This window comes from Penicillium samsonianum (assembly GCF_028829775.1).
Source record: "Penicillium samsonianum strain IBT 33392 chromosome Unknown utg000001l_segment0_segment0, whole genome shotgun sequence".
Taxonomy (NCBI): Eukaryota; Fungi; Ascomycota; class Eurotiomycetes; order Eurotiales; family Aspergillaceae; genus Penicillium; species Penicillium samsonianum.
Window position 1 is genome coordinate 3083286 of NW_026643259.1, and position 27553 is coordinate 3110838.

A 27553-nucleotide genomic window follows, 5' to 3' on the forward strand; every position below is an offset into this window, starting at 1 on the left:
ATGGGGGATACCTATACTGCTTTAGGGTTGAATGGATTATAGGATTGTATGATTCTCGTCAACCCGAGGAATACAACAATAACCCATCCAGAATAGGTACACAATGAACCTTGGGCAAGACCTCCATGGAACAGGTAGAGAGAAATACAAAACGATTCTCAGAAATTGCCCCAATCTACCAATGAATTCCAATCAGGGGAATGAATTTGCCTTGTGGTCACGCTCCCCACATTCATTCCAAGGGAAATTATATTATTCAAGCGAACAGCATGTACTCCGTACGTTGTAGGTATATTACCAAAACTACTACGGAGTTAAAGAGCCTGTCAGTTGGGCCGAGACTCTCGGACCCTCTCTTAAAACTGTAATTTTCATTTCCATTTTCATTTCATTTCATTCTTCATTTTTGATTCGTCTAGAATATCATCCCGGGTCAGCCATTTATCCGGGACATACATCCCTAGGTGCATCCCAGACATCGAAGATAACTGGTCAGTTTCTTATATAGTAGGGAACCCGGGAAGAGATTTACGAAAAAGAAAGCCCTAAAAAAGGGTTGAACGGGGAATATGATGTCACTGGAGTCTGATAATCAACGTCCGAACGCCGACTATCAGCGGGACTTCCCAATCGCGAGGCAGCAATCAGACCCAGCCACACTCGAAGCAGGGAACTGCCCATCAAGACTTCACAACTAAGATGGATTTAGGTATTCAGACTTAGAATATGGAGTAAGTGGCTGAGGATCCCACATGCCATATTGGGCGAGAAAGTACCATAGCGCTTTCAATGCCTAAACTAATGTCGTATACAACATTTTATGTACTCCTTCATTTTCTATTACAGGACACAACTCCACAATCACCCTCCGTATCATTTTCGAGAGCGAAACATGGGAGACCCAACATATAAACGAACCCACTTTACCGAGAAACTTAGTCCCAGAATTGGGTGGAGAATGAAGCAGAAACGGTTCCATTCTAGGAGATGCACAAGGCCATTGCTGCACTCCGGAGTCTTCGACCAATTGAATGAGTTGCTCCAGTGCCCACAGCCATATAGTGGAGCAATATTGTATGGTTGATTCATTTGATTTGTTGTGTCTTAGAAGATATGCCGTCGTTCGTCCCGGTCACCGCTTTGGGTATATACGGGCATTATCTGGGATTATTTTCCTCTCCGCTTTGGTTTGTGTGTCTGGGCAAGGTCTTGTTTTGATATCCATGGATGTTAATTATATATGGATGGAACAAAATAGAGCCTTGTCTTTATTACATATCTTGAACCTGAAGGATTTATAGTTCATTCAAAAAAGGTCTAACTAAATGTCTTACAGCCTGATTGTTACGGCAATGTCAACACATACATTGATATCCACTGGGCAGACAAAGACCTGACCTTGTACCCGTGGGCATCCTTTCATTGGCGAAAGCTTTGGTGAAAAATAAGTAGAAACATTGAAGACATATTACAATAAAATCATTACAACTGAATCAACTTAATCAAAACTTGTTTTACATTGGCCCGTCTATGATGCGAAAAACATAACCAGAGCTGTCTGCAGGCGCAGCCATACATCCCAGACCTGGCAATCCCATAGACCCAAAACATGGCCATGCAAGGAAATGAACTGGAAAGATAGCAAGGAGACACAAGATATCAGACCACAAGCCAAACAGAGATGCAGCATCAGGTGGTAATGGAAAAGGAAATCAAAGAACCGGAGTGTGAATCTATACAAAAAAAAGTTGAAATCTCCATGGCGCCAAACAACTGGCCACCTGCACCAGCAACCCAAATTCAAGAGGATATACCGAGGAAGAGAGACAACATATGTCATTCCAGACATGGAGAGTGAAGAACTACTAAAACATGGGGGGCGAAAGGGTTATTATCTCGGGCGATGCGAGAGGAGAGCTTTAGAAGGGAGGAGGAATCATGCTGGCGGGGTCAACCTTGTCCTGCTGCTCCATGACATCCTCACCAGCAAGCTCAAGGGAGACGGCAAGACCGAGCTTAGCCGTTTGCTAGGAAAAAAAAGAAACAAATTAGTATTGAGGTTGCGATCAAAAAAAAAAAAAGACGGATGTCGCTTACCTTGGCCTGGTCGATCTCACCAGCGAAGGAGAGAGAGATGGGCATGGCAATACGCTTCTCGAGGAGGCAGCTGACCTTGCCGGTGCTGTCAACCTGGGCGCGGAACGAAGAGGCACGGAAGTCGTACTTGGCACCAATGGCAGTGGTACCGTCACGAGCAGGGCCACCCATCATAAGAGTAGCGGGAGAGGGCTGGAGTTGGAGGTTCATGTCAATACCGGCCTCAACACGCTCGGACAGCTTGCGCCAGTAAGTGGCGTTGAAAGTGCCCTGGGCCTGCAGCTGAGCGGTACCAATCCAGTCATCACCCTTATACTTGGCGGAGTAGGACAGAGCGGTCTCGGGACGAGCGGTGATGCCCTGGCGTTGCCAGATGGCCTCGAAACCAAGAGCGAGACTGGGGGTGATGGACTGCAGGTAACTGCCGACGAAGATACCGGTAAGACCACCCTCGAGGCAAGAGGGGTTGAAGGCCTTGAGAGACGCAGAGAAGTCACGGCCAGTGTAGTCGTTATCGATCTGGACCAAGCCCTGGGTACCACCGTTCATGATCTGAGCATTGGTCTTGGTGACAAGGGCCTGGTTCCAGCGGTAGTTGGCGACGGCGGCGAGCGCACCGTCGCTTCCGTAGTTACCTTGCATAAACACCTACCGGAGAACGATATGTTAGATACTGAGAATTGCAGTGATCGGCACACGGATTGCATGGAATAGTTGTCCTTACCCTGGGGCTTCCGTACATGGCGGAGAAAGCATATGGAGGCAGGTTGCCAGTTGAGCCCATAGAGAACGCATGCGACACACGGAAGAGAGGGGACATGCCGAAGACCTTGGTCAAGTCCGCCCGGAGACCGGAGAACATGAAGTTGGTCAAGAGAACATCCTTCTGCACTTCCCTGGCGAGGTTATCGACAGTGCCGGGGTTGGGCAGGTTGAGCAAGGCCCTTCGGTCGGAGAACGAGGAGTATGCATCGTTGACAGCCGCGGCGGCAGGGTTCTCTGTGAGAAAGGAGAGGGATGATAGGTAATCGGCCATTTTGGTTGAGATCTGATAAATTGACGAATATATTAGGTGTCGTCACGCGTGTTAGTCCCAGTTGAGACTCGGAGGAAAACACAAAGGATTGAGAATAAAAGGGATTGAGACCAGCCCGAGGATCTGGGACGAACAAACGTCTCAGATGACCTTGATAAAATAGTGTAAAAAGGGCTGGATCTGATGCGCTCAGGAGTGTAGGGGAAGCAATTCAAGACTTTCCAAGCTGTGAAAAATGCTAGTCACCTGCCTCAGCGTCTTTGGTTGCTGTCGTTCGCCGGGATGTTACATAAGCTTTTTCGGGCTTTCCCGGTTCAAGGCAAGACCGGGGGGAAGGATTGGGGGTGATTGGGGGTGATTGGGGGGTATCTAACTTGATATTAATTTACTTTTGAAGGGATTCTTTCTTTTGCATTCTATTTGGTGTTAAATTGTTCTCGAATCGGGGTTTCGTTTGGACTGCTTCGCATATTGCAGCCTGAAAAACAAGGCAACAAAAGCCAATGATCTGCACCTGATATCTGGGCCTGATCGATTACCTATACCGCCTCTCAGGTACCCTTTCTTGTTTCTTGCTTCCTTGCTTCACTATCTTGCTATCGGGTTGACGTGACTCGAAATATCTCTGAGTTATCTCAGTACTACCTATCGATAATCCTGACACGCTCAATACTGAATCTTGTGATATCTTGATATCTCAACGTTGCGTCACCCCGACATCCCACTATGGACACCTTACTGTAAGCTTGCCTTTCCCGCGTCAGGATTTCATCTTCTCTCCCATGAAAGTTTTTTTTTGTGTGCTTTTTGCTTGATAACACTGGCAAAAAAAGAAAGAAAGAAAGAACGAGCCATGCACACTGTCTAGTCTTGAACAGGCTGAAGAGTGAAGCCTGATAGTAGATTTGAACTGACATCATATATAGCACCGCTGAGATTGTGGCCAACTCCCCACGATTCCGTCGCAAGTCATCAATTTTTGTCGATGCAATTCATGACTTGCCGGAAAAGGCCGATCTGGCTCCGGCCCAGCTGTACAGCACCGAATCTGGTCGTCTTTTTCACTCGGGCCGCATTGTGATCATCACCGTCGGCTTGCCTGCCAGAGGCAAAACGTATGACAATTTTTATATTGAGATTAGTGTTGCTCAGTGAGCTAATTTTAAATCCACGACAGACATATCTCAGTAGCTTTGGCACGATACCTGCGATGGTATGCTTTCTTCCTGTGATTTGCGCATTTATAGAGGTATGCTAATGTAATTGATAGGCTTGGTGTCAAAACCAGAATCTTCCATCTGGGCGACTACCGTCGTGCTACGATCCCATTTGGCGAGGACATGCCAGATGATTATTTCTATGTCAATGGTAGGCATGGTATCCTCATCTACCTGAACGACCACATTGACATTTCTGTTTAGCGACTGCCAAGTCCGTTCTTCTACGCCAAAAGATTGTGAGAAAATGTCGAGAAGACATCTATCACTTTTTGAATCACGAAAATGGTCAAATAGCGATATATGATGCCGTCAACCCGCTAGCCTCAGGACGGCGCTCGCTTGCCAAGGAGTTTGCAAAGCATGATATCGAGGTAAGTTAGAATTGATCATTTGAATATTTGACAATAGACTAATTATCGATATTTCTTTTACCAGACCCTGTTCATTGAGTCTTGGTGTGACGACGAACGCATCATTGAAGAGAATGTTCGCAGAGTCAAGATATCCTCCCCTGATGTGAGTCTCATGTATATCCTGACATCGAACGGAAACTCTGACCATCATGGTTAGTACGTCTCATGGAAGTCAGAAGATGCCGTGAAGCATTACTTGAACCGTATCTATTCTCGCATCCCCCAATTCCAGACCATGGAGGAAAAGGACTTGAACTTTATCAAGGTACGCGCAACTGATTTTGTCCCATTGCCATTACTCACCCAATACAGATGATCAACGCCGGCGAGAGACTGATTGTCAACAATCGAAGCTTTGGTTACCTTTCTAACCGTATAGTCTTCTATCTTCTAAATCTCCACATCAAATCGAGACGCACATACTTTGCTCGGGTAGGTCATCTAGTGTCCATATTGCTACAATGAAAAACCTAACATTTTATTTAGGCTGGAGTCTCGCTAGACGCAGATTCATACAAAGCCGATGCTTCGTTGTCAGAACAGGGAGAAGACTACGCCAAGAAAATGACGGCACGTCTACTAGCTCACCGGGAAGAAGAGAAGCAAGCAATGATTGAGCGAGGAGAGACTGGCTATGAGTCAAGGCCCTTGAAAGTTTGGACTTCTACACGGCGCAGGACAGTGGAAACCGCGCAATACCTCCATGAAAACGGATATAAAATCCGGCAAAGGTCTCAATTGAGCCAACTGCACCCTGGTGTTTGTGAGAAGATGTCTGAGGATCGCATCCGAGCAGAGTTTGGGGACGAGGTTGCTAAGCACGAGCTTGATCCCTACCACCACCGTTATCCCCGGGCAGAGGTAAGCCTTACCCCAACCCTTCAAAGTGTGTAGCTGCTGACCATTTGCACTAGTCATATCATGACTTGGCTGTTCGCCTCGAGCCAATTATCCTTGAATTGGAGAGGGAGCAAACCGATCTGCTCATCATTGCACACGAAAGTGTTTTGAGGGTTTTGTATGGCTATCTCATGGCCTGCAATGCTGCGGATATTCCGTTCCTTGAGTTCCCTCGCGATGAAATCATTGAGGTAAATTGGATTTTGGGTTGGATTCATATCTATGGTAAATTAACACTATTCCAGATTGTTCCCGAGAGCTATCAGAACGAGGCACAGCGGATCCATATCCCCGACCTCCCCGAAGAGATTATCCCGGACTCTCCAGAGGACTTGAAGATTCCAGTGCCCCCAAGCGGGGTGGTATCACCGACGCAAGGGCTTGGTAGCCCGGAAGGTCAAGTAACACCACAGAGTGGTCATCGAACACCCAGTGGAATCCGAACACCGCGCGAGCGCGAACGGATCTCACAACAGCATGTTGAAGATGTGGTCTAGGTAAAAGTCCACATTAATTCGCTTCGCTTGCCCGGCAAGACCACCCATTATGTTGCTCCCGAATTCTTCCAGCCACACTTCGAATCAAGTTGGTTTTTTTCTTAGTTGCGTTGATAACATCAATACAATCCATCATGTTTAACCGCCGTGTAAAGTCGAGACAAAAACAATGTTATCTCCTTGTTGAAGTTCGTATGTCTCTTCACCTTCGAGTTCCCAATCGGCATCGTTGATGAGGACGAGAATGCCTGGTCGTCTGTCGAAGTCATTAGTACTGTTTGAATAAAACCCAAAGTTGTGTTGACATACACATTGTCCTCCATGATGAACATGTCTATCCTCTGATCTTTCATGAGGTTGTCGACGAGATATTTAAGCAGGTATGAGATGTTGGGCGTGCTGCCATCCTCTAAACGAGGAGGCAAAACGACCTTATGCTTGCGCTCATTCCCGAACAGCAATTCTAAGCCGCCGCTATCGAGATCAATTATCAGCAGAGGTTGATCAATTGAAGGAAAGATTTGACGTACGTAAACTCGACGGTGATAGGGATTGGGAATTCTCCCTGGCCCGCATTTGAAGTATCAGCCATGGCGTTGCAGACGAAGGGAAATACAGAGCATATAACACTTATTGGGAACGAATGAAAAGAGATCACAAGTCGAGTCTGTTGAAGATGGAGGGGCTAGGCGGAGACAGAACCTCTTATCGATAAGCCCCAATCTTCCCGCAATTTCTTTGCGGCTTCTCTCCAATTGATTCCCAGTACAGCAGCACAGACAAAAGGGTTCACAAAACCCTCATAATACTCCATGGTCGCCGTCGAAACAGACTACATTAGCGTGGGGGTAACCGGCATCCTGGTGCCGCGGATTGGGATGTGCAGACAGGCGTACTTGCCTTCGGTGCGGACAACAATGTCGCCTTATGGGATCCTCTAGTAGGTCCATTGAGAACAACTGCGCATTCATAACAAGGAAGAGCTGACACTTATTCAAGGACAAGAATGATCGTGGTATCTATGCCCTACTTGTTGGTCATACCGACAAAGTCAGCGTCGTTCGATTTTATACATGCCCCGCCTCAGGAACGAGATTTATTGTCACCGGCTCCGTCGACCGCACAATACGGGTATGGCAAAAAGACAATGCCGATCCCCACAACTATGTCCTTGCATCTACCCTTGAGGGTCACACGGGCTCAGTGAACGCGATTGCCGTCGCCGATGGCACAAACATCATCGCATCTGGAGCGGCTGATGGGACAGTTCGGACCTGGAGAATAAATGCAGAGGACGGATTGAAGTGCGAGCTACTTGAAACTATCACAATGACACCACGGTTTTTCCCGCTGTCTCTGTCATTGCAGGGACTTGAAGGCGACTCGGATAAGCCATTGGTGTTGGCCGTTGCAGGTACAACGACCAAGGTTCAGATCTACGTCTCGGAAACCTCCATCGGCAAGCCAGAGTTCAAGCGCCAGGCTGTGCTTGCGGGACATGAAGCCTGGATCAAGGCTCTTTCGTTCACCCAGGACAAGCAGAACAACGGTGATATCCTGTTAGCGTCTGCAAGTCAAGACAGATACATCCGTCTTTGGCGACTGCGTCGGGGTGAAGCAAGTGCCCCTGCTCCGATAGATGATACGGATCCTCTGCTTGGAGGAATGGAACCTACGCTATCCAACAAAGCCCATGAGTTCGAGGCTGCAGGATCGAAATACTCCATTACTTTCGAAGCTCTTCTCTTTGGACACGAAGACTGGATCTATACTATTGCATGGAATCCTGATTCGAACCGACAACAGCTTCTCTCGGCATCGGCTGATAATACCATCACAATTTGGGAACAAGACCAAGCATCAGGCGTTTGGATGTCCGCAGAGAGAATGGGAGAGATCAGTGTCCAAAAAGGATCTACCACGGCGACTGGTAGTGCAGGTGGCTTCTGGATTGGGCTCTGGTCACCAGATGGAAAGCAGGTGGTGAGTCTTGGCCGGACAGGTAGTTGGAGAGTCTGGCGACATGATTCCGACTCGGATCTTTGGATACAGAGGTTCGGTATTTCGGGCCATGTGCGCCCCGCGAACGGTGTACAATGGGAGCCCACTGGAGGCTACCTGCTTTCAACCAGTTCAGACCAAACCACCCGACTTCATGCAAAGTGGGTGCGGGGAAATACAGGTTCCTGGCATGAGTTTTCTCGCCCTCAGATTCACGGGTACGATTTGAACTGTGTCGACACACTGGGTCCCTCACAGTTTGTGACTGGCGCAGAGGAGAAGCTCCTGCGTGTGTTCAATGAGCCCAAACCAATTGCTCAGTTGCTCGAGAGACTCACTGGGTTCAAACAATCGAATGACGAGGACCTCCCAGACACTGCTGAAATCCCAGTGCTGGGTCTCTCGAATAAGGCACTTGGGGATGAGGCGCCAGTGGAAGAGGACGAGCAAAAAGCCCCAACTGAGGCGCCAATCGCTTCTGCCTCGCTGGCTGCCAACCACCCGCCACTGGAGGATCAGTTGTCTCGTTACACATTGTGGCCGGAGCATGAGAAGCTCTACGGCCATGGTTATGAGATTTCAGCAGTGGCAGTGAGCCATGACCGTAAGGTCATTGCTACGGCCTGCAAGGCCAGCTCGATTGACCATGCGGTGATTCGCCTGTATGATACGTCAGACTGGCATGAGATCAAACCTTCCCTCACTGCACACTCGTTGACCATCACGGACCTTTCATTCTCGAGTGACGATCGCTATCTTCTCAGTGTTGGACGAGATCGCCAATGGGCGGTCTTCCAGCAGAGCGATGCAGACCCAACTACGTTTACAAGCCTCAGCTTAAACCCCAAGGGTCATTCTAGAATGATCCTAGGTGCAGCCTGGGCCCCAGCTACCACAGACCATGTCTTTGCCACGGCAGGACGTGACAAATCTGTGAAGATCTGGCAAAAGTCCGAAGACACTTTTGTCAGCAAGACAACCGTAGCCCTAACATCGGCCGTCTCAGCGATTGCTTTTTTGCCCGCAACATACAAAGGCACATATGTTATTGCTGTCGGCGAGGACAACGGTGTCATTTCTATCCACCGAATTGCCGCTGACACTCTCGAAGCACAGCACATCGTGACTATTGACAAAGTGGCCTCGCCCTCGAAGACAATTACTCAATTATCATGGCGACCAGTGCCGGCTGCAGAGGCGGATAGCAGGGATCAGTTCGAATTGGCGGTGGCAAGCGAGGACACGTCCACCCGGATATATGCTATCTCGAACATGCTCTCATGATTTGTATAAAAAAAAGCAATATGGGTTTTTACCTAGGTAACCCCCCTTATGAGTCATGATGGTTGAGATCCCTTTTTAATGTCTTTGTAGATGAATTTCAAATGTCTTTTGAGATGTCTTCCAAGTTGAATATACCCTGTAAACCTTAGAAGACTGTTGGGGTCCTGATATAAAGCCATCAAGTGTGTTTGGAAAGAGCCCTGGAGCTCCTGCCACATTAGGATATGAAGGCAGTCCTGTCTCTCTCCTCTCTCTTCCTCTTCCTTCCTCTCCCTTCCTCTCTTTTCTTCCTCTCCCTCCTCCCTCCTCCCCCTCGCCCACGCACCGTAAAAGACCAAAACAACCTCGGACCCCCCTAGGGCCAGATTCTTTGCGTTTTCGTCTTTCTTTATTCCAAAGAGGAGTAAAAAAAATGCCCGACAAGGGCAAGAAACGAGCTGCGGTAAGTGAGACCGAGTTACAAGGTTCTCGTCGCGTTGAATCGCCTCGAAGCGTGTCGTGAACCTATCAACACCTACCCTCACGGGTGACCACACCCGAGAGGATTGCCAAGAGACACGGGCATGGCCAACAATGCCGCCATAATGGCAGCATACAAGCCCCAGGTAAGGACCCTATAGAATATTCTGAGGGCCACATTACTAATAGATTTTTGATAGCACAAGCGCAAGGGCCGCAAGAAGGCCCGTCGCCACCACCGTGGTGGCCGGAAGGGTAGGTATGTCTTCCAGTTTGAACCTTCATACATCCAACCCTACCTTGAGCTGGATTCCTTGGAACATGTTGTTTGCCTTGCAATCTGCATTGAAACAACTGAATCAGTTACTCGACACCATTTGATCAGTGGATGGTATCAAAAGCCATCGAAACATATACTGACAATATGTACTTAGACAAGGAGCCCGCCGCGTCGCCCCACCCACCACCCCCCTTTACTTCAGCGGAGGCTGCCCCGCCACCCCTCCCGCTCCTCCTTGTCTGGTACGTGAACCTTTCCGATCTATATATCTCCGAGCGTCGTCTTGTATGGGTTAGGCCTGTGGTTGCAGTCTATAGGCTCAGCCTGTGCCTGTTACTAAGATGATCTGCCAATTCAATGAGTCGAGGTTTGAATCGTGCATTTATGACCCAAACCCACCCCCAACATCCATAGCGCTAGCATTATTCAAAGGATATATGCTAACTTGTAAGTATAGTGAAATATACTGCCACTACACATGGTAGCCTTGGTGTGGAGCCTGGCCTGCTTTCGAGATTAGGGCAGGAGGAACTCACCCAGGGCCGCTGTGAAGAACCACGTAGTGATGATGAGGTCAAAAGCAGGAATCTTAGGACGACTGGGATCGGTTCCTACATATGTATACGATGTTCTTTTTTTTTTACCTTAGGGTAATCCAATCACCTTGTATGATGTCCCTTCACTTCCCACGTAAAACATAGATTTTGAACAGTCGTTTCGTAGGAATTGTGCATTAGTTTGCAGCTGATTTTCCAAATAGATATTTATAGGCATCTTAAAAGACATGCCAAAAGATATTAAAATTATCCAAGTCCGCAGTGGTATGCTCTGCAATACCCATTGTTTATATCACATCCCCGTAGTTGCATCCATCGTCTTTTATTTTATCTACACTTACGTGGTGTTAGCCTCGTCATAGCTCAATTATCATAGATCAGGGGTCAGTTCGAATTGGTGACGAGCGATGGCACGTCTACACGTATATATGCTATCTCGAACATGATCTCATGATTTGTACAAAAGAAAACAAAGTAATTGTAGCCCCCTATGAGTTATGATGGTTGAAAAACTCCCAAATGTTGAATAAATCCCCCCTGTAGATGCAGATGCCAATCCATAAACCCCATCTATGCTGTGTGGTTGAACCCAATTGTTGTTGAATGGCACATTAAATGACCCCTGGCATCAGTGATCGCCTGCAAAAATAGAATAAAAGGAACAGGAAAAACAAAAAGTCTCAGATCTCTTTCCAGGTTATTTTCTCAGTCGTGTTTTTCCAGTCCGTAACCTCCAATACCTTCAAGTGACTGGTAGGTCTTGGCCTGATTACCACGACCATTCCGGGGACCTCTGGCCTGCATATCCTCCTTGAGCCACTTAAGAACCAACTCTCCAAGGCGACTATTCTCCGAAGTCCACTCAGGAACTTCTTCATGGAACGATTCAACACTACCCAGCGCCTTGACCTTGCCCAAGTGCATGTGGGACAGATGGGTAGGCCACTGGGCGAGGTTATCCAAGATATGGGTAGCATAAACAATAGTGCAAGCACGGGTCTCAGTCTCCCGCTTTAGGAAAGCCAGGAAATTGCTCCGGGACAAAAGGTCCAAGTCGACAGTGATCTCGTCGAGCAGCAGAACCTGCCAGGGCCGCAGCAAGCCCATGGCCAGCTGCACGCGGCGGCGTTCTCCGTCCGAGACGGCATGCATGCGCCAGCGCAGATCGACATCAAGGATATCGATCAGCTCATCCCGGCGTTCTGGGTAGGCATTTCCGCCGACGGAGGCAAGCAGCGTCGGCACATCGATGTCTGTGCGGACGATGCTGTTCAACACCCACTCGACTCCCAGGTAGGTCACGCCATCTAGACTGTCTTTGAAGGGATCCTTGCCGCCAATGGCGATGGTGTTATTGGGTGCAAGGCGCTTCCCTGATAGGAGGCGGAGGAGGGTGGTCTTCCCCGCTCCATTTGCTGTGTGTTTGGGTTAGTCTTCGAGATTAATCTGGAATTGGGATGGGTTTGACTCACCGCCGATAAGTAGAGTGCGGCTTCCAGCTGGTAGGCTCATGGTTACGTTCTCCAGGCCACTGGAGCCATCTTGGAACTTGTACGAGAGGTTTTGTACCTCAATGGATGGGGGAGTGGAATTGACATCCGCCATGACGAATGTGGGAGAAGGAAAGCACTGAGAGGACCGCGGATTTGACGAAATTGGAAGGAAGATGGAGATAAAATGAGTCAGACAATACTGTTAATTCGTGATTATCTAGACCGAATTGATGCTAGCGCTCATGTAATATGAGATGATCCCGGGTCGGGACGCCATGGATGAGGTAACCCGCATGATAACCGATAACAACTTTTTTCTCCCCCCGCGTTGTTGGAATGAGCATCGCGGTATGCTCTCGGCTTTGCGATCTATTTGGCACGGTCAAAGAATCATGAATCCGTTCATAGCAGTCGTCGGCGCCACAGGCACAGGCAAGTCAAAGGTAATGACTCCAAGTACCGGCACTTCCTCCGGACAGAATGACTGATAGCTGTAGACAGCTTGCAGTGGATTTGGCCTCTCGATTCAATGGTGAAATCATCAATGGCGACGCGATGCAGATGTACCGCGGTTTACCGATCATAACGAACCAGATTCCGACAGAGGAACGGAACGGCATCCCTCACCACCTCCTCAGTTGCATCGACCTAGACGCGGAACCATGGCGCATAGGGCTGTTCAAACGAGAAGCCCTGCGAGTCATTGAAGACATCCGCGCCCGTGGCAAGGTCCCGATCCTTGTTGGTGGCACCCACTATTATACCCAAGCAGTACTGTTCAAAGAGCAGCTTGTGGGCGAGGGGATGGACGACGAAGGCGAGCGGGAGCAGATCACGGAGTTCACCTCAACCTCGAAGCAATGGCCGATTCTGGATTCGGCGCCTGAGGTTCTCTTGGAGAAGCTGCGCGAGGTGGATCCTGTCATGGCTGCGCGATGGCATCCGAAAGATGCACGGAAAATCCGGCGGTCATTGGAAATTTATTTTCAGACAGGGCGGAAAGCCTCGGAGATATATAAAGAGCAGTTCTCTCAAAAAAGAAAGGCGATAGACCAGGAGGAAGGACTGCTACGGTTCGAGAATACGTTGGTGTTTTGGGTACACGCGGAGAAGGAGGTCCTCAATGCGCGCCTGGATGCGCGTGTCGATGACATGGTCAAGCAGGGCTTGATGACCGAGGCCGAGAAGATGTCGGACTACTTGCAGGAAAAAGCCTCGCAGGGGATTGAAGTTGACCAAACACGGGGAGTTTGGGTGTCCATTGGATTCAAGGAATTGGCGCCATACTTCAAGGCTATCCGGGACGGGGAAGCAAGCGAGAAAGAGATCGAAGATCTCAAACGAAACTCTCTTGAATTAATTCGGATCGCCACACGGCAGTACGGAACATCCCAGGTCAAATGGATCCGCAATAAACTCTGGCAAGCACTCACTGAAGCCGGAGAGACACGTCGTCTTTATCTCCTGGATAGTTCCACTGTCAGCGACTGGAGCAAGTGCATCACTGGGCCGTCTGAGGAGATTGTGCAATTGATGCAGCAAAACAAGCCGACTCCGGATCCCAAATCGCTGTCTCAGTTGGCAACGACGGAGTTCGGCGCGAAGGAAGCACAGGCCCAAAAGCGTGTACAAACAGACCCAATCGGGAAGTGCTATACCTGTGACGTCTGTCAGAAGACTATGGCGTCGGAGGACCAGTGGCATATTCATCTGAACAGTCACCAGCATAAAAAGGGACTCAAGTCTGCGAGTAGGAGGGCACAGCGAGATGAATATTTCCGAAAAAAGGGAATTGGAAGCTCAGGGGATCCAGGCTCCCGGAACCGAACCTGAGCCATGAGTTATTGCATTGCGTGGTCAAATATATATCAAGGATCATAGATATACCCAAGATGCTTCGGTTATTTTAAATAGTTAAGAATGATCTTCCGTCTAAAACTCAGGTGTAGGTAGTCACTACGACGCCTCTCCTTGGGGGATCGCCGGACCGCAGGTCGCCTCGCGTAAGATCAATTGGGGGTTTGTAGTAGGTTGAAACAAGAGGCCGCTGAAAGATTTCATTCATTGCAATGATACACAAGCGATAAAAGTACATTAGCACTACCCAAAATACATTAGACCTTGCAATCACGAACTTGCAGAGGTCGTGGTCGATCGCCAGGCCTTGAAAGCAGGCGAGAGAATATCGCCATGTCCTTGCTCCTCAACTTGATAGACCTCGATGACCGGAGACTTCTCCTTCTTCCGAATTCTCCACGTCCCCTCCTGATTGATAGTCTTCTTAAGCCCTGGAAGGTGTCAGTGCTGCTATAAAGTCATGAAGAACAAGAACACCCACACTCCAAGAATGCACCGGTGAAATTAATGCAAACGTTTCCATCCCAAGAACGGCGGCCGACACTCAACACTTTCCCGGGAATACTGGCTGTGTCCAGTTCCTCCAAGCTATGGCAAATGCCATTTTCATCACGGAACCCCACGATGATCTTAGGCACACCGAGCAGGAATGACTGTGCCCAAAACTTGAGCAATTTCCGCTCATACTTTATCATATCGCGTTCATTGCGGATCTGAGCTGATGTCTTCAGCTCAACCCAATTAATGGGGCTTTCTTTTCGCGATGGCTTGCTGTCCCAGACTAGAAAAAAGAGGTTAGAATTGGGTATAGCCACGATAATCAAGGTAAACATACTGGCATCAACCTCTCCGCCGAGAATCATACGCACGTTACCGATCCCGGTGCGGACAACCGAACAGTACTGTGCTGCGTTGTTGACAACTTCGTTCTCGCGGCCTTCGATCTCTTCACGGGTTGATTCATCCCACGTCTTTGGAAGTACAGCCAGCTTTTCGAATTTGTAGCCTAGAATTGTTAGTTAGCCTAGATATATATTTGCATGGATTGTTTTACACACCCCAATACATCATGAGTTCCTGCGGTGCCATTCCAGGTGGCGATCCTCGCTTGCGTTGGATCTCTTTCTGTTGGTTCTTGTACTCGTTGTTTTCTTCGATGAATCTAGAACAAGTCAGCACTTTATATAGCGATTTTGCTAGCTCAATATTACACACATGGTGCCCTATAATCGATATTAGATCATGAAAGTAGATAGTTTTGCTGAGATTGATATCGTACCTGGAAACAAGTTGCATTCATCTCGAAGCTAGAGATAGCATGGGGTTAGAAAAACAGCTTGCTATGTTTGTAATATATCAGGCTACGAACCCATTCATATTATCAAAGGGAGCCGTTAGAATCTGTACATAAAAGTCAGAATTTGGCTCGAAATCAGATGATAAACCGCGCCAGCCTTCAACTCAACACACCTTGGTCATCATTCCTCTCCACGTGACGATGTCTACCTCACACTTCTTCTCCGTTTCTTTCTCATGAGCAACAAGGGTATCAAGTAAAGCATCCAAATGCTCATCCGGGACATCATTGAGCTTCTGGAATGTCTCATAGCCCTTGTTCAGGTCTGCAGGGAGAGCCGGCGTGTAGTAGTAGGCCATGGACGAATCGCTCAGCAAAAAACGACGCTGGTCATCATAAGAGAAGCAAGCAATTTCCTAGCACCAGGTGAGCTATTCGTTTTCATTTGTTTGACATAGCGCCAGGTCTTTGGCTTACCCTTGGTCTCCGGATAGAGGTATTTGCGCCGCCGAAGCGGTGCAGGGGCTGGATATTAAAAGTAGACTGGTTCATGATGAATTTGTCGCACTATTGAGCGATGGACATGGTCGATTGAAGAAAAGTGATTGCTCGATCCTTGATATAGATTGTCGCGACCTAGTTAGGTAGCTTGTATAGTCGTTAGGGATGCCCGTAATAGCGTAGTATTATCGTAATATCGCCGGAAACAGGGGTCAATAGGACGAACAGATTCCAAACAGCAGAAATTGCAGATTTCGCGTGAAAACAAAGCTAGTAGTTCCAGCTATAAAGCGACCATAAGGTATTTCTGAGGAGATGACGATGCCATGTTCTCCAGTGCTCTGGACGAATTGCCGCGTCCCCACCAAATCTCAACCAACTCCCCGCGAACGTTCTTGCACTGCGCAACCTGCTTGATAGCGTCCTCGATTCTACCTTTCTTTTGATTTATTTGATCAGCGCTTCATTTTAGTCGACAATGTCATCCCGGATTGATAAGGTCATCGCCCGCCAGCGAGAAAAGTGAGAATCCCACCTGGCCCGTACCCACCTTGGACCACCTTGGACCTCGAAACATCCCACTCTGACTGTTTGTTGCTGTCTATAGGATTGCTGATGGCGCCTACTATGAGGCCCACCAGCAACTTCGTGTTATTGCTGTCCGGTATATCAAGCAGTCCAACTACGATGCTGCGGCGGAGATCCTGGCTGGTGGCGCGAAGGAGCTATTGAAAGCTGGTTCTCAGCAGGGTGCATCGGCCAGTGGTGGAGACTTGGCCATTATGTTGGTGCTCGAGGTATACAACAAAGCCGAATGGGAGATCTCAGGCAATGATGATGCAGAGGGTCGGGCTCGGAAGAGTGAGTCTATCCAACATCTTTTTACTACTGGGGGTTGATTACTGCAGTGTGATGCTTCGGGTTGCCCCAGTAGCTACCACAAACTGAGCATTGCTAACTTATATATTTTTATTATTCAGAGCGCCTGATCGAGCTGCTGCGCGAATTCCCGTCAGATGAACCTACACGAAAGAGATTCATCCAAGAAATGATTGGATGGAGTGCGAAGTTTGGACCACTTGAACGAGGAGATCCAGATTTACATCATGCTGTTGGCTCAGTATACGCCGAAGGTGAGTGATGTCTGAGCACAATGTTTGATGCATTCTAATCTAGTGTCTCAGATAACGAGCCATACGATGCCGAGAAACATCTCATCCTAGGAACCTCCGAATCAGCCGAGACCCTTGCAAAGCTCGAGTATGAGTGGTACACCAGCGACGAGCCGCACACCGCAGCGATCTATGCGTCACGCGCAGTCTTCCCATACCTCCTCACCGGAAATCTCCGCAGCGCGAATAAAGCCCTGCTTATTTTCACTTCGCGGCTTTCAGCTGCCAATCCTCAGCTTGGTGTGCAGGATGTCAGCAGTGCCAGCTCCGATGCCCGGGTGTTCCCTGCCCTTCCTTTGGTGAACTTCATCAGCATGTTGCTGTTGGCCATCCAGCGCGGAAGTGCCGATCTCTTCCGACAGCTCACTGCACACTATGCGGCCCAAATTCGAGAAGTTGGTATCTGGGATGATGCTCTGGCTCAGATTGGCGAGCAGTACTTTGCCATCAAGATCCCGCGTCAAGGAAACCCCTTGATGGACATGATGAGCGGTATGTTGTTTGGAGGAGGTCAGAACAAGACAGGTGGCAGAGGAGCATCGCAATCCAGAGCTGCGAAGAAGGTTGAGGCACCGCCGTCGAGCATGGAGCTCGATTAAGGAGACCAGATGCGTGGGTCTTTTGAAGCAGGCCTTTGCAGGAAACATATCCAACTGATAGTGTAATGAGATCAAGATGCATGCAGCAAGCGCAGCCCTGTCTAGTTAGAAATCGAGTCCTTCTCAGGCTCAAACATCCAATTATCGTCATCCAATGATGCTACCTTTTTGCGTAGGCTCTCGTGCACCATATCTAGAATCTCTGTTTCGGATCAGTATATAATCACAGACACGACCGTCAAACTCAATCCAGCCAGATTGCAACTTACCATCAGGTTCACCGTTGGATTGTCTGGTCCGGTGCCGAACCATCATCTCCACAAGAGCTGCCTCGAACTCTGTGTCAAGTATTAGCAGGCTATACTTCGCAGAAGAAACAGCACCGGGTCAAAAACATACTCTCTTTGTCATGTCCAGTGAGATCTGAAGAATCGAATCCTCCACCCTCTGGCGCAAGCTCAGCCAGCTCCTCTCCATCCTCTCCAACCAGAGCATGCGGCAATGTCGGAATCTCAAGCTTGTAGCTGCCATTCTTGTCCCGAACCACAATATCTTTGTTCTCCACAGTTTTGAATGGTCGAGTATGCGGCCCCGAGTCTGAGGATGTAGGCTTCAGCCGGTGTGAGGGGCGATTGGAAAGGCCGCTGTGGTTCTGAGGGATCGCGCCATTGGGTGGTCCTGCGGAGGCAGGTCGGCGGCTGAGGTTCCCATGGAAGAGGTTGCGGCGCACAGAGCTCTGGTTCATAATTCCAGATGTTTGCATGACTGTACACACCACGGCTTGTGCTTTCTCTGTTGTGTTTGGCCGGAGGTTCAGAGTATGCGGGGAGCCGTGCGCGTCACAAAGTGGAAGCGTGTATGTTTCGAGGAGCGGGTTGATTCCAGGTATGCGTGTTAGGATGTGTGAAATAGAGGGAATGGAGTCATTTTCCAGCTTCTAGGTATTAAGAATAATTGTTGGGGTGAAGAGAGGAAGAAAGGCGCGGAATGAAGTAGATGAGAAAAAGAATGACCACGACAACGCCAGAATTGAACTGAACTACGCGTGCAGCAGTCAGTATATTAGGACCAATTAACTACTAAGGCTCTCATAGAGATTATACAATATAAAAATAAACAAAATAACAAAATAACAGCTTTAGTGCCTCAGTGCACACACATCACCGTGAAGTGCACAGGCCAGCTGATAAGCCGTTATCGCGATTCCCACGCGTGCTTCTTTCGCGTCTCCCCTTCACTGCACTTCTTCACTTTGGAATCACCAAATTACTCACAATGGTTCAAGCGGAATCTTCCTCTGCTTCTCGCAACGGTGCCAAGTCAAACACTGCTGGCGCCCCTGTGGACTATGAGCTCCCCTGGTAAGCTTTCCTTTCACGAGAACATCAGGTAGAGCTAACCTTTGGCTTGTCAATAGGGTCGAGAAATATCGCCCAACCTTCCTCGATGATATTGTCGGCAACACTGAGACAGTGGAACGGTTAAAGATCATTGCCAAAGATGGTAATATGCCACACGTTATCATCTCCGGCATGCCGGGTATTGGAAAGACCACTTCAGTACTATGTCTGGCGCGGCAAATGCTGGGAGATGCATACAAGGAGGCAGTTCTGGAGCTGAATGCAAGTGATGAGAGAGGTTAGTTTTTGCATCATTGTTTTCATGACTTGGTTGATACTGATGCTGTGGTCTAGGTATCGATGTGGTGCGGAACCGGATCAAAGGTTTTGCCCAAAAGAAGGTTACACTGCCCCAAGGACGCCATAAATTGGTTATCCTTGATGAAGCCGACAGGTTTGTTCTCGTCAGAGTTTTGTTTTGGTCATTGGACTCACATCTACCCGCAGCATGACCGCCGGTGCTCAACAAGCCCTGCGACGTACTATGGAAATCTATTCCTCCACCACACGATTTGCCTTTGCCTGTAACCAGTCGAACAAGATCATCGAACCCATTCAATCCCGTTGCGCCATTCTCCGTTACGCCCGGTTGACAGATGCTCAGGTTGTGAAACGGTTGATGCAGATTTGCGAGGCGGAGAAGGTCCAGCACTCCGAGGATGGCATTGCTGCACTTGTTTTCAGTGCAGAGGGTGACATGCGTCAGGCTATCAACAACCTGCAGAGTACTTGGTCCGGTTTCGGTTTTGTCAGCGGAGACAATGTTTTCCGTGTAGTTGACAGTCCGCACCCAGTCAAAGTTCAGGCCATGATCAAGGCTTGCTGGGAAGGCAAAGTGGATGTGGCATTGGAGGGGCTGAACGAGCTATGGTATGTTATGAATGTATTGGTTTTGAGGTGCTGGAGGTTTCTAACCATTTTATATCTACAGGACCCTGGGTTACTCTTCTCACGATATCATCAGTACCATGTTCCGAGTCACCAAGACCATCCCAACATTGTCCGAACATTCCAAGTTGGAGTTCATTCGGGAGATTGGATTCACGCATATGCGTATCTTAGATGGTGTGCAGTCACTGCTTCAACTGAGCGGCTGTGTGGCGAAGCTTTGCAAGATTAACATGAAACCCGATCTGTTCGAGCCTCCCAAGGCTTGAGACTCAAGAGTGCTTGTCTTGTTGCATATTCCCACGGCGTTTGTCATTTAAGTGACTCTGGAGGCAGATATCCCATCAAGCTGCATAATGAGTTACGTCTACCATATTTATCCCAAAAATCAGTCCAATCAACGGTGATATACGTCATTTAGTCTGCGAGTTGACCCAACTTCATATTCTGTCTATACGTCCCAGGTAGCTTAATTGGATTTGTCGACATGGCTTTTCCAGAGCTTCTCAATAACTGTAGTAGCCCCCAGGACCTTCTCTTCGTGAAGTTTCTTCCCGATGATCTGCAGATTCACCGGATATCCATCCGCCTGTTGCGCATCGAAAAGATTCCAATTCCACTCATCGAGACTGTTTCTTGGGACATAAGGCTCCGAGGGCAACACGTCCAGCTCAGCCCTCACCTTATCCACTGGGAATGTCAAAGCCGGATAGTCCAGCAAATTCCAAATCTTAGTATAGCCAACCCAACGGAATTTCCGATGAGGTACAGTCGTATGCGGCAAAGTAGGACTCAACAGAACATCGACAGCCCGACCCGACGGAGACCGCAACGCATTCCATTTATCCAGATACTTCTTTTGCACTGCAGTTTTCCGCTTGTTCAACTGCCAATACTCATAAACCGAGATAGCCTTGTCACGGTTAACCAGCCCTTCAACGTGAGGAATAAACGGCTCGCCGGCAGCAGCTATATCCCGACGAATATCCTCACCCCCGTCGACCGTGTAGAAGAGATCCATAATCTCAATGCATCCCGCATGGTCAGATGTATCCCAGACCACAACCTCATGGCCATGTGCTTTAAGCACTGCTGAGAGTTCTAGCAGGGCGCGCGCAATAGGCGGATGGACCTTTACCACGCCGTCATCCAGGATCAAGCCGATGACCATAGGTCGGTCTTGGAGTTCTTGGAATGCAGTGTCGTTCCAGGGAAGAGGCGCGCATCGCGGATCGACATCCCAGGGTTGGCTGTTTGCTATCAGACGGCTCATGTAGCAGATAGACGAGAGATCTCGGGCCATCGGGCCGATAGAAGACGGGACATGTTCTTGGCCTTCGGTGGAGACGGGTACGCCCTGGTAGGGGAGTCGAGCGCTCTGTTTTTAGGAATCATAAGGACATATACCAGTGAAGAGAAAGAAGCTTGTCTGCTCATGGGGGTTGGTATTTACACTTGGTTTGAAGCCATACAAGCCCACTGTAGACTGTGGGATTCTTACGCTTCCACCGATATCCGTTCCGAATCCGAATAGTGATCCATGCAATGTCAACAAAGCGGCTTCGCCGCCGGTTGAGCCACCGGGTGAAAAAATTGGATTGCGAGGATTAGTCGTGAGTCCCCAGAGAGGATTCTCGGTTTCGGCCCACTGGAGGTAGAGTCAATCTCCGAATCAGATCCTGCCAGTGATAATCTCGGACGAACCATGATACTCTGTGGGAGGTTTGTCTTGGCGATGACGATGGCACCCATGTTCTTCAAGATCTGTACAAGCACTGCGTCTTCCTGGGCCGGGGCGAAGGACCTGCCCACATATCCCAGGGTTGTGTCAACGCCTTTGACGTTGAACTGGTCTTTCAGCGTGATTGGAATTCCATGCAAGGGACCTTTAAACTTTCCTGTTTCTGCAAAGTTGGCGTCTAGCTGCTTGGCCTGTTCTAGGGCATCTTCAAAAAGAACCTCGGTCAGGCTGTTTGTCTATCCATGCCAGATTGTATCAATGAGTCCGTCGGGGATGGAAATAGAAACGAAGATGCAAGGCACATACCAATTGATGTGCTACCACAGCCCTACCGATGATATTAGTATATGGCCTGTTCCAACCCCGGATTAAAAAAAGTCATACCGTTGGATATATGCCTTGATCACCTGTTCTGCTTGGAACTCCCCTTTCTGCAGGCATTCGAGTAGGGTAGCGACATTGTCAATATCTGTAATCTTCTGAAACAAGTGATCTTCTAGTCGAGTACGTTCCTCGGCATTCTGTATTTGCGGCAGACGTTGAGCTATATCGACTAAGTACGGTGCGATGAGTTGGTCTCTGATGACCCGTTTCTGGGAAACAATCTCTTCCCAAGTCTGTGAGCCCATTTTTTTTTGGCTATTATGAACACTCGCACGAGCCGTTTTGGAGGTCAAGACTAGCTTAATATAGTCTCGGACTGCAGTCCGAGGGCCACTCTTATCAAGTGGGGACGCAGTCAACTGCCCATATTTGGAGTAATTTCTTTTTTTCTTTTTTCTAGCCGAGTTCCGTATTTTCCCCAATTAATTTGGGGTCCATTTTCAATATGATCTTGAGTCTGTGCAAAATATTCAGAGAGAAAGAGAGAAGAGAGAAGATGAAGATGAAGAAACACGGAGAGCGGGGAAGGGGGCCAATTGGCCATGTGGGTCAAACCTTCGACCTCACTAGATTTTATGTCCGAACAATCTCCCTGTGAGAGAGAGAGAGCGCGCGCGATTGCTCTAAACAGCTACACTCCATGATGGAAAGAAGATCTCCTGGCATCACTGCCACTGCTACCGGCGCTATCCGATCAAATAAATCTGCTATCGCCAAGAGGGCGTGCGACCAATGCAAATTCCGCAAGATCAAGGTAAGACATCCCCCCCCCTTTTATGTATTAAAATCACAATGAGTGTACTGACTGGCCTCCAGTGTAGCTTGTCACAACCCTGCAAGGCTTGTGAGTCTATGGGATTCGAATGTACATTCCTTCAACCACAGAAGAAGCGCGGACCAACCGGGCAGTGAGTACCTAGGTAATCGCCCAATGTGAATAATATCACTGACTGGGATGAAGTCGCGTGTCGCAAATTCGACAGCAGCAAACTGTCATAACTCCCCAAGAGGAATCTAAGAATGGCTTCCAGTTCCAAACTCCAACCTCGGCGGTGGAGTCCGGACAAGCCGGTCCTTTGCCCGGAGCACCTTGGACCCCCACTCATGGTCCAGCCACGATGCCCCTAGAGGGGGCCGGAGGATTACCGCCTGCAGGTATACCACCTCCAATGGCACCCTGGGGTGAGGAAACCACATCTATAGATTCTCACAGCAACAGCGCCATGAGCTGGAACGATCGAAATGACGTCGAGTACTGGCTTCCAGATAATCTGGATTCTCAAGTCCCCGTCTTCGAATATCCAGGAAGTAATGTATATCTCCGGCCATCTCTCCCGTCTATCATTCAACCTGTCCCCGATGCTGCGTCCATGGGAATGCCTCCGCAGGAAGCTCCAAGTATGCCATACTCACCAACCGTGGGATCTCTGCACTCAGATACCCAGGAGACGGATGCAGTGTGGCCATCCACAATCAGTGAAGCCAATATGATCCCTTGGATTGACGTCTACTTTGATCGGCTCCATCCGACCATACCCGTTCTCAACCGATCAACCCTGTACACTTCAATGATCACACAGGAACATCGCAAGAACTCTCAGTTCGGGGCCATGCTCTTGTCGTTATGTGCATTCTCACTCACACAACCAATTGAGATCAACGAGCGGCCGACAACCTCATCTCGGGCTCTGCAGGCACGAGCCATGATGAACGAAGCGACCAAAATGCGAAGCTGTTCGGATTTTGGCGAGAATCCAACCATTGAAGCTGTTCTAACAAGCTTTTTCCTCTTTGGCTGTTTGTTTGGAAGTAACCAGCACAATGCAGCGTGGCTTCGGATCCGGGAGGCACTGGATCTTGCGGCCACACTGGGATTGAATGATCCCGAGTCATATCAGGATCTGTCTGGGGAAGAGAAAGGCCAGCGGCTACGGACGTATCTCGTCCTCTCTATCACAGAAAGGTAAGTAAATGGCTAGCCCTCTCAAAATCAACTCGCTGACCATAAAATATCAGAGCTTACGCTTTGCAACGGCGACACCCAATAACCTTCTGGGGGAAGCCGGGATTCACTATGCGGTCAGTGCATGACTTCATCCACAGCGCCACGCATAGCGTTGTCTCTGGAATTATGGTCCACAACGAGAAAGACGCCGAGGGGATGATGGGTCTTGCACGAATGATGGAACTATTCGATGCCATTGACGAAGATGTCATCGACTGCTGGAACCGCCGATGCGATAGCAGCAACGGGTACTGCCAGCGACTCACCGAAATCAAGGCACTCGCCATCCACCAAAATCTCAATCGAATCAACCAAGCCGAACGATATCGTGGCTATGACTGGTTCGAGCGAGCCAAAGGAGGCCGTGGCGAATCCAACAACATCACATTTGCCATGGGCCTACGAGAGACCCAAGCAGCGGACGTTTTTATCACCCAGAAATGGCTCCAGAACCGTGTCTGGCTCCTCTCCTCAACCCACGGGCTTCTGAGTGCCCATTCGGAACATCCCGAGCTAAGCTTCGGATATGCCGTATCCATTGCTGAATCCACTCTCCAGCTATGCCGGTCATTACGGTTGAGCTCCATGGAAGCCCATGGCATTGGTCTGGTATGTAACTTGCTCTCATCTATAACCTGTAGATGTGTAGGTTCGGATTGTGAACTGGACCCCATACTAACAACCCAACATCTAGACCGAAAAACTGTACGATATCGCAATCTGCGCAACAAACATTCTATGCAACACAAGCCCATCTTATGTGGTTGGCCTGAATATGCCCGTCAATTTCACCGAAAGAATACCACCAACTACAACTTCTACGCCCCAGAGTCTCGCAGAAGACTTTTTGTTACTTATGACCAGCTTCCGCGGTGGAAATCATCCCTATCTGGAGAAGTACAGAGCTCACCTACGCTCGCTGCAGATTATGGAACCCAAAGCTCCGGAGTGGGCGCAGTGATGATTGAGGTTCTGAGAAGGAGTGTTTGATTTGGTCTGGGTTGTGATCCTTCCAACTCATTGTACGAAACGGATCTTCAAGTTGTATACGATTTAACATTTTGAGACCTCATTGGCTCATGTTGTACATGGAAACCCCCATTTTCACTGGATTCTACAGTGTAACAATATAGCGAGTTTAACTATACCCAAGTTTACATATGTCCACGGTACAATGCGAAGAGCACAAAATATTTGCTCAATTATATTACAGACTTCAATTGAAAAGATGACTGGGGCTATGTCACAATCCCTTTGACGCACGGGACCTCAACTCAAATGAAGTCTCATACGACCTCCACTTCCACATAGGGATCTTAGCCGCATACATCTCATCGATCTCCGAAAAAGTCCGACCACGCGTCTCCGGCATGAAAAAGTAGAAAAAGACAATGATGGCAGCCATGCAGCCCGCGAAGATGAGATAAGTCTTCGCGCCAAGATTAGCTGCATCCGCCGAAGTCAGCTGCGGAACGACGAGAGTGGTGATAACGGCGGTTGTTTGCGCACAGGCAACTGTGTAGGCCATGGTGTGGTGGCGGAGTTTGGGAGTTGCCATTTCGGAGGGCATGAGGTTCGACAGTGAGAAGAAGGAAGACGCCCAGAAGAAGTTAAATACAAAGGACAAAGCGGCGATGCCCATAGTGGCTTTCTTGTTGCCTCTGTCAAAGGCTAAGCCACCGGCCACGACATCGATTATGAACAGAATCCCCATTCCGATGAATGCTGTGGGACGTCGACCGGCACGGTCAATGACGAAGGGTGCGGCAATAGTGCCGGCTAAGGTGCAGCAGGATGAGATGATTGTCAGAGCGAAGGCGTCTGCAACGCCCAATGCTGTGAGGAAGACGGTTGTATATGTTGTTGAAAGAATGACGCCTGATATTTGATTAAGCGAGAAAAATGAGCCTGCAGTCAGGGTACGCTTAAGATGCTGTCGCTGGAATATGTGCCAGAACTTTGTCTGGGCGTGTAGCTCGCGCTCATTTTCTTCAGACAGCCTCATGAGACGAAGTTCCTCTTCAACCTCGTCGTCGCTGGACCCACGCAGTTTCCGCAGGTTGCGTCGAGCGTCTTCTATATTTCCCTTCCCGGCCAGCCATTGGGGGCTTTCTGGAAGGGACACTGTCAGGAAGAGAAGAAGTACAGGCAGAACACACTGTACAGCCATTGGGATCTGGTATGATAGGCTCCCATCGATCTTTTCCGTTCTGAAAACCACCACGGTACCTACCACGCCAGCCGTTAAATTCAATATATTCATTGAACTGACGCATCTTCCGCGTATAGAGGCGGGAACCACCTATGAGTAAGAATGAGCGAGATTGAACATCGAACAAGCGGCAAAGGACCAATACCTCGGAGATATACAAAGGGGCAGTTGCATTTATCATGCCCAAAGCAACCGAATTGATAGAACGACCTCCCACAAAGGCCCCCAAATTCGGAGCAAAGACCTGCAGCAGTCCACCACCCACAGATACGATATATGCAACAATCAAAGGCCATTTGCGACCAAGGTGGAAATTCATTGGCGAAGCAAGCAGACCTCCGATCACAGATCCCACCAATGGAAGGGAGAAGACCAGATTTTGATTGCGAGCCGTGAGGACATATTTCCCAGTGACTGGGTTAGGTCCTTGGAATTTCCCAACCTGCATTGGAATCAGCTGGGATTATTTTTTGTTATGATGCAGCAGCACCCACAAAATCCGGCAATGCAGCAACCGGAGAAATGATCTTGTCATCGAATCCGAACAGGAATGAGGCAGCACCAAACACTGTACAGGCGAATATTAACTGGAAATTGATCTTGTGGGACTTTCGAGGCGCGTGCGAGTCCGAGTAGTCGACATGTTGTGTTTCAGTCGAACCACACTTAAAAGACATGATGCAGATTCGAATCCGAAAGAATGTGAGCCTACACCCTTGAAGACACACTTCCATAAGGATGCCTATGGCAATGTGTATCGAATCATGTTGAATAGGGGGATGTGGAAAGGAAGTTCCCCGGATCCCCCGGATTTCCTTTTCCCAAAGGCTAACCCCCCGGATTTATTTGGGAAGTTTCCCCGAGATTTCCCATTTCAGTCGATTAGGTACTGAGTGTGCAGACGACAAGGTGATATATCTCATTTTGCCTATATATAGTCCATTACCCCATCGATCATCTACCCCATCTACTCATCTGCTAGTTTATTTGGATTTATTTGGATTTCGCCGACAATCCTCCTGCAAATGCCGAAACTATTCCCGATTAACCCCCGAATCGGGAAATCGTTCTTGAAGATCAGGCCTTTTTCAAGATCTCCTGTGAATCACATCCTCAGACTATAATTTTGGAAAGTCTCAGCGAATACCTCTTACGGAATACTGCACGTGTTTGGACGAAGTGGCCAAGTTTGAACTGTGATAGATATCGGGAGTATCTCTCCTCCTGGCCATCTGACGACTCCATTTTCAACCTTTGCAT

The 27553-nt window shown here is 48.8% G+C and overlaps 14 protein-coding genes across 14 annotated transcripts; 7 read left to right on the top strand and 7 right to left on the bottom strand.

The window, feature by feature from the left end:
- Positions 1 to 1919: 1919 nt before the first annotated feature.
- tom40 (TOM complex pore protein TOM40) lies at positions 1920 to 3133 on the bottom strand (the record flags this gene model as incomplete). Its single annotated transcript, XM_057273895.1, has 3 exons — positions 1920 to 2027; positions 2098 to 2745; positions 2822 to 3133. The coding sequence occupies 3 exons, from the start codon at positions 3131 to 3133 to the stop codon at positions 1920 to 1922; spliced, it is 1068 nt and encodes a 355-aa protein (XP_057142074.1).
- A 726-nt stretch (positions 3134 to 3859) lies between these two features.
- Positions 3860 to 6163, top strand: N7471_001175 (bifunctional fructose-2,6-bisphosphate 2-phosphatase/6-phosphofructo-2-kinase; the record flags this gene model as incomplete). Its single annotated transcript, XM_057273896.1, has 11 exons — positions 3860 to 3873; positions 4060 to 4248; positions 4311 to 4346; positions 4404 to 4501; positions 4555 to 4724; positions 4789 to 4869; positions 4924 to 5031; positions 5079 to 5198; positions 5253 to 5627; positions 5681 to 5857; positions 5912 to 6163. The coding sequence occupies 11 exons, from the start codon at positions 3860 to 3862 to the stop codon at positions 6161 to 6163; spliced, it is 1620 nt and encodes a 539-aa protein (XP_057142075.1).
- A 138-nt stretch (positions 6164 to 6301) lies between these two features.
- On the bottom strand, positions 6302 to 6755 carry N7471_001176 (ubiquitin-related modifier 1; the record flags this gene model as incomplete). The annotated part of the gene is made up of 3 exons (XM_057273897.1): positions 6302 to 6419; positions 6473 to 6637; positions 6694 to 6755. 3 exons carry the CDS (start codon positions 6753 to 6755, stop codon positions 6302 to 6304), a joined length of 345 nt encoding a protein of 114 aa, XP_057142076.1.
- Positions 6756 to 6975: 220 nt separating this feature from the next.
- N7471_001177 (Elongator subunit ELP2) lies at positions 6976 to 9448 on the top strand (the record flags this gene model as incomplete). Its single annotated transcript, XM_057273898.1, has 3 exons — positions 6976 to 7011; positions 7050 to 7103; positions 7163 to 9448. 3 exons carry the CDS (start codon positions 6976 to 6978, stop codon positions 9446 to 9448), a joined length of 2376 nt encoding a protein of 791 aa, XP_057142077.1.
- Positions 9449 to 10032: 584 nt separating this feature from the next.
- Positions 10033 to 10738, top strand: N7471_001178 (uncharacterized protein; the record flags this gene model as incomplete). The annotated part of the gene is made up of 4 exons (XM_057273899.1): positions 10033 to 10053; positions 10108 to 10166; positions 10342 to 10429; positions 10673 to 10738. 4 exons carry the CDS (start codon positions 10033 to 10035, stop codon positions 10736 to 10738), a joined length of 234 nt encoding a protein of 77 aa, XP_057142078.1.
- Positions 10739 to 11449: 711 nt separating this feature from the next.
- N7471_001179 (putative ABC transporter) lies at positions 11450 to 12349 on the bottom strand (the record flags this gene model as incomplete). Its single annotated transcript, XM_057273900.1, has 2 exons — positions 11450 to 12159; positions 12217 to 12349. 2 exons carry the CDS (start codon positions 12347 to 12349, stop codon positions 11450 to 11452), a joined length of 843 nt encoding a protein of 280 aa, XP_057142079.1.
- Positions 12350 to 12574: 225 nt separating this feature from the next.
- On the top strand, positions 12575 to 14070 carry N7471_001180 (tRNA dimethylallyltransferase; the record flags this gene model as incomplete). Its single annotated transcript, XM_057273901.1, has 2 exons — positions 12575 to 12680; positions 12739 to 14070. The coding sequence occupies exons 1-2, from the start codon at positions 12588 to 12590 to the stop codon at positions 14068 to 14070; spliced, it is 1425 nt and encodes a 474-aa protein (XP_057142080.1). The 5' UTR covers positions 12575 to 12587.
- A 294-nt stretch (positions 14071 to 14364) lies between these two features.
- On the bottom strand, positions 14365 to 15943 carry N7471_001181 (DXO/RAI1 family decapping nuclease; the record flags this gene model as incomplete). The annotated part of the gene is made up of 9 exons (XM_057273902.1): positions 14365 to 14525; positions 14576 to 14875; positions 14930 to 15100; positions 15153 to 15256; positions 15310 to 15317; positions 15374 to 15401; positions 15464 to 15495; positions 15565 to 15807; positions 15869 to 15943. 9 exons carry the CDS (start codon positions 15941 to 15943, stop codon positions 14365 to 14367), a joined length of 1122 nt encoding a protein of 373 aa, XP_057142081.1.
- A 427-nt stretch (positions 15944 to 16370) lies between these two features.
- Positions 16371 to 17663, top strand: N7471_001182 (protein GET4; the record flags this gene model as incomplete). Its single annotated transcript, XM_057273903.1, has 4 exons — positions 16371 to 16414; positions 16500 to 16753; positions 16873 to 17025; positions 17077 to 17663. The coding sequence occupies 4 exons, from the start codon at positions 16371 to 16373 to the stop codon at positions 17661 to 17663; spliced, it is 1038 nt and encodes a 345-aa protein (XP_057142082.1).
- A 101-nt stretch (positions 17664 to 17764) lies between these two features.
- N7471_001183 (uncharacterized protein) lies at positions 17765 to 18600 on the bottom strand (the record flags this gene model as incomplete). Its single annotated transcript, XM_057273904.1, has 3 exons — positions 17765 to 17865; positions 17933 to 18001; positions 18063 to 18600. Coding segments are annotated over 3 exons (708 nt in total), but the record flags the coding sequence as incomplete, so codon positions are not given.
- Positions 18601 to 18938: 338 nt separating this feature from the next.
- Positions 18939 to 20220, top strand: N7471_001184 (replication factor C subunit 4; the record flags this gene model as incomplete). The annotated part of the gene is made up of 5 exons (XM_057273905.1): positions 18939 to 19024; positions 19081 to 19301; positions 19358 to 19457; positions 19511 to 19933; positions 19995 to 20220. The coding sequence occupies 5 exons, from the start codon at positions 18939 to 18941 to the stop codon at positions 20218 to 20220; spliced, it is 1056 nt and encodes a 351-aa protein (XP_057142084.1).
- A 200-nt stretch (positions 20221 to 20420) lies between these two features.
- On the bottom strand, positions 20421 to 22321 carry N7471_001185 (amidase; the record flags this gene model as incomplete). Its single annotated transcript, XM_057273906.1, has 5 exons — positions 20421 to 21329; positions 21405 to 21599; positions 21656 to 21928; positions 21999 to 22020; positions 22077 to 22321. 5 exons carry the CDS (start codon positions 22319 to 22321, stop codon positions 20421 to 20423), a joined length of 1644 nt encoding a protein of 547 aa, XP_057142085.1.
- Positions 22322 to 22679: 358 nt separating this feature from the next.
- N7471_001186 (CeGAL family transcription factor) lies at positions 22680 to 25042 on the top strand (the record flags this gene model as incomplete). Its single annotated transcript, XM_057273907.1, has 5 exons — positions 22680 to 22830; positions 22893 to 22984; positions 23038 to 24039; positions 24093 to 24690; positions 24776 to 25042. Exons 1-5 carry the CDS (start codon positions 22717 to 22719, stop codon positions 25040 to 25042), a joined length of 2073 nt encoding a protein of 690 aa, XP_057142086.1. The 5' UTR covers positions 22680 to 22716.
- A 282-nt stretch (positions 25043 to 25324) lies between these two features.
- On the bottom strand, positions 25325 to 27208 carry N7471_001187 (uncharacterized protein; the record flags this gene model as incomplete). Its single annotated transcript, XM_057273908.1, has 3 exons — positions 26788 to 27208; positions 26439 to 26735; positions 25325 to 26383 (listed from the first exon to the last, which is right to left on the bottom strand). The coding sequence occupies exons 1-3, from the start codon at positions 27025 to 27027 to the stop codon at positions 25325 to 25327; spliced, it is 1596 nt and encodes a 531-aa protein (XP_057142087.1). The 5' UTR covers positions 27028 to 27208.
- Positions 27209 to 27553: the final 345 nt, after the last annotated feature.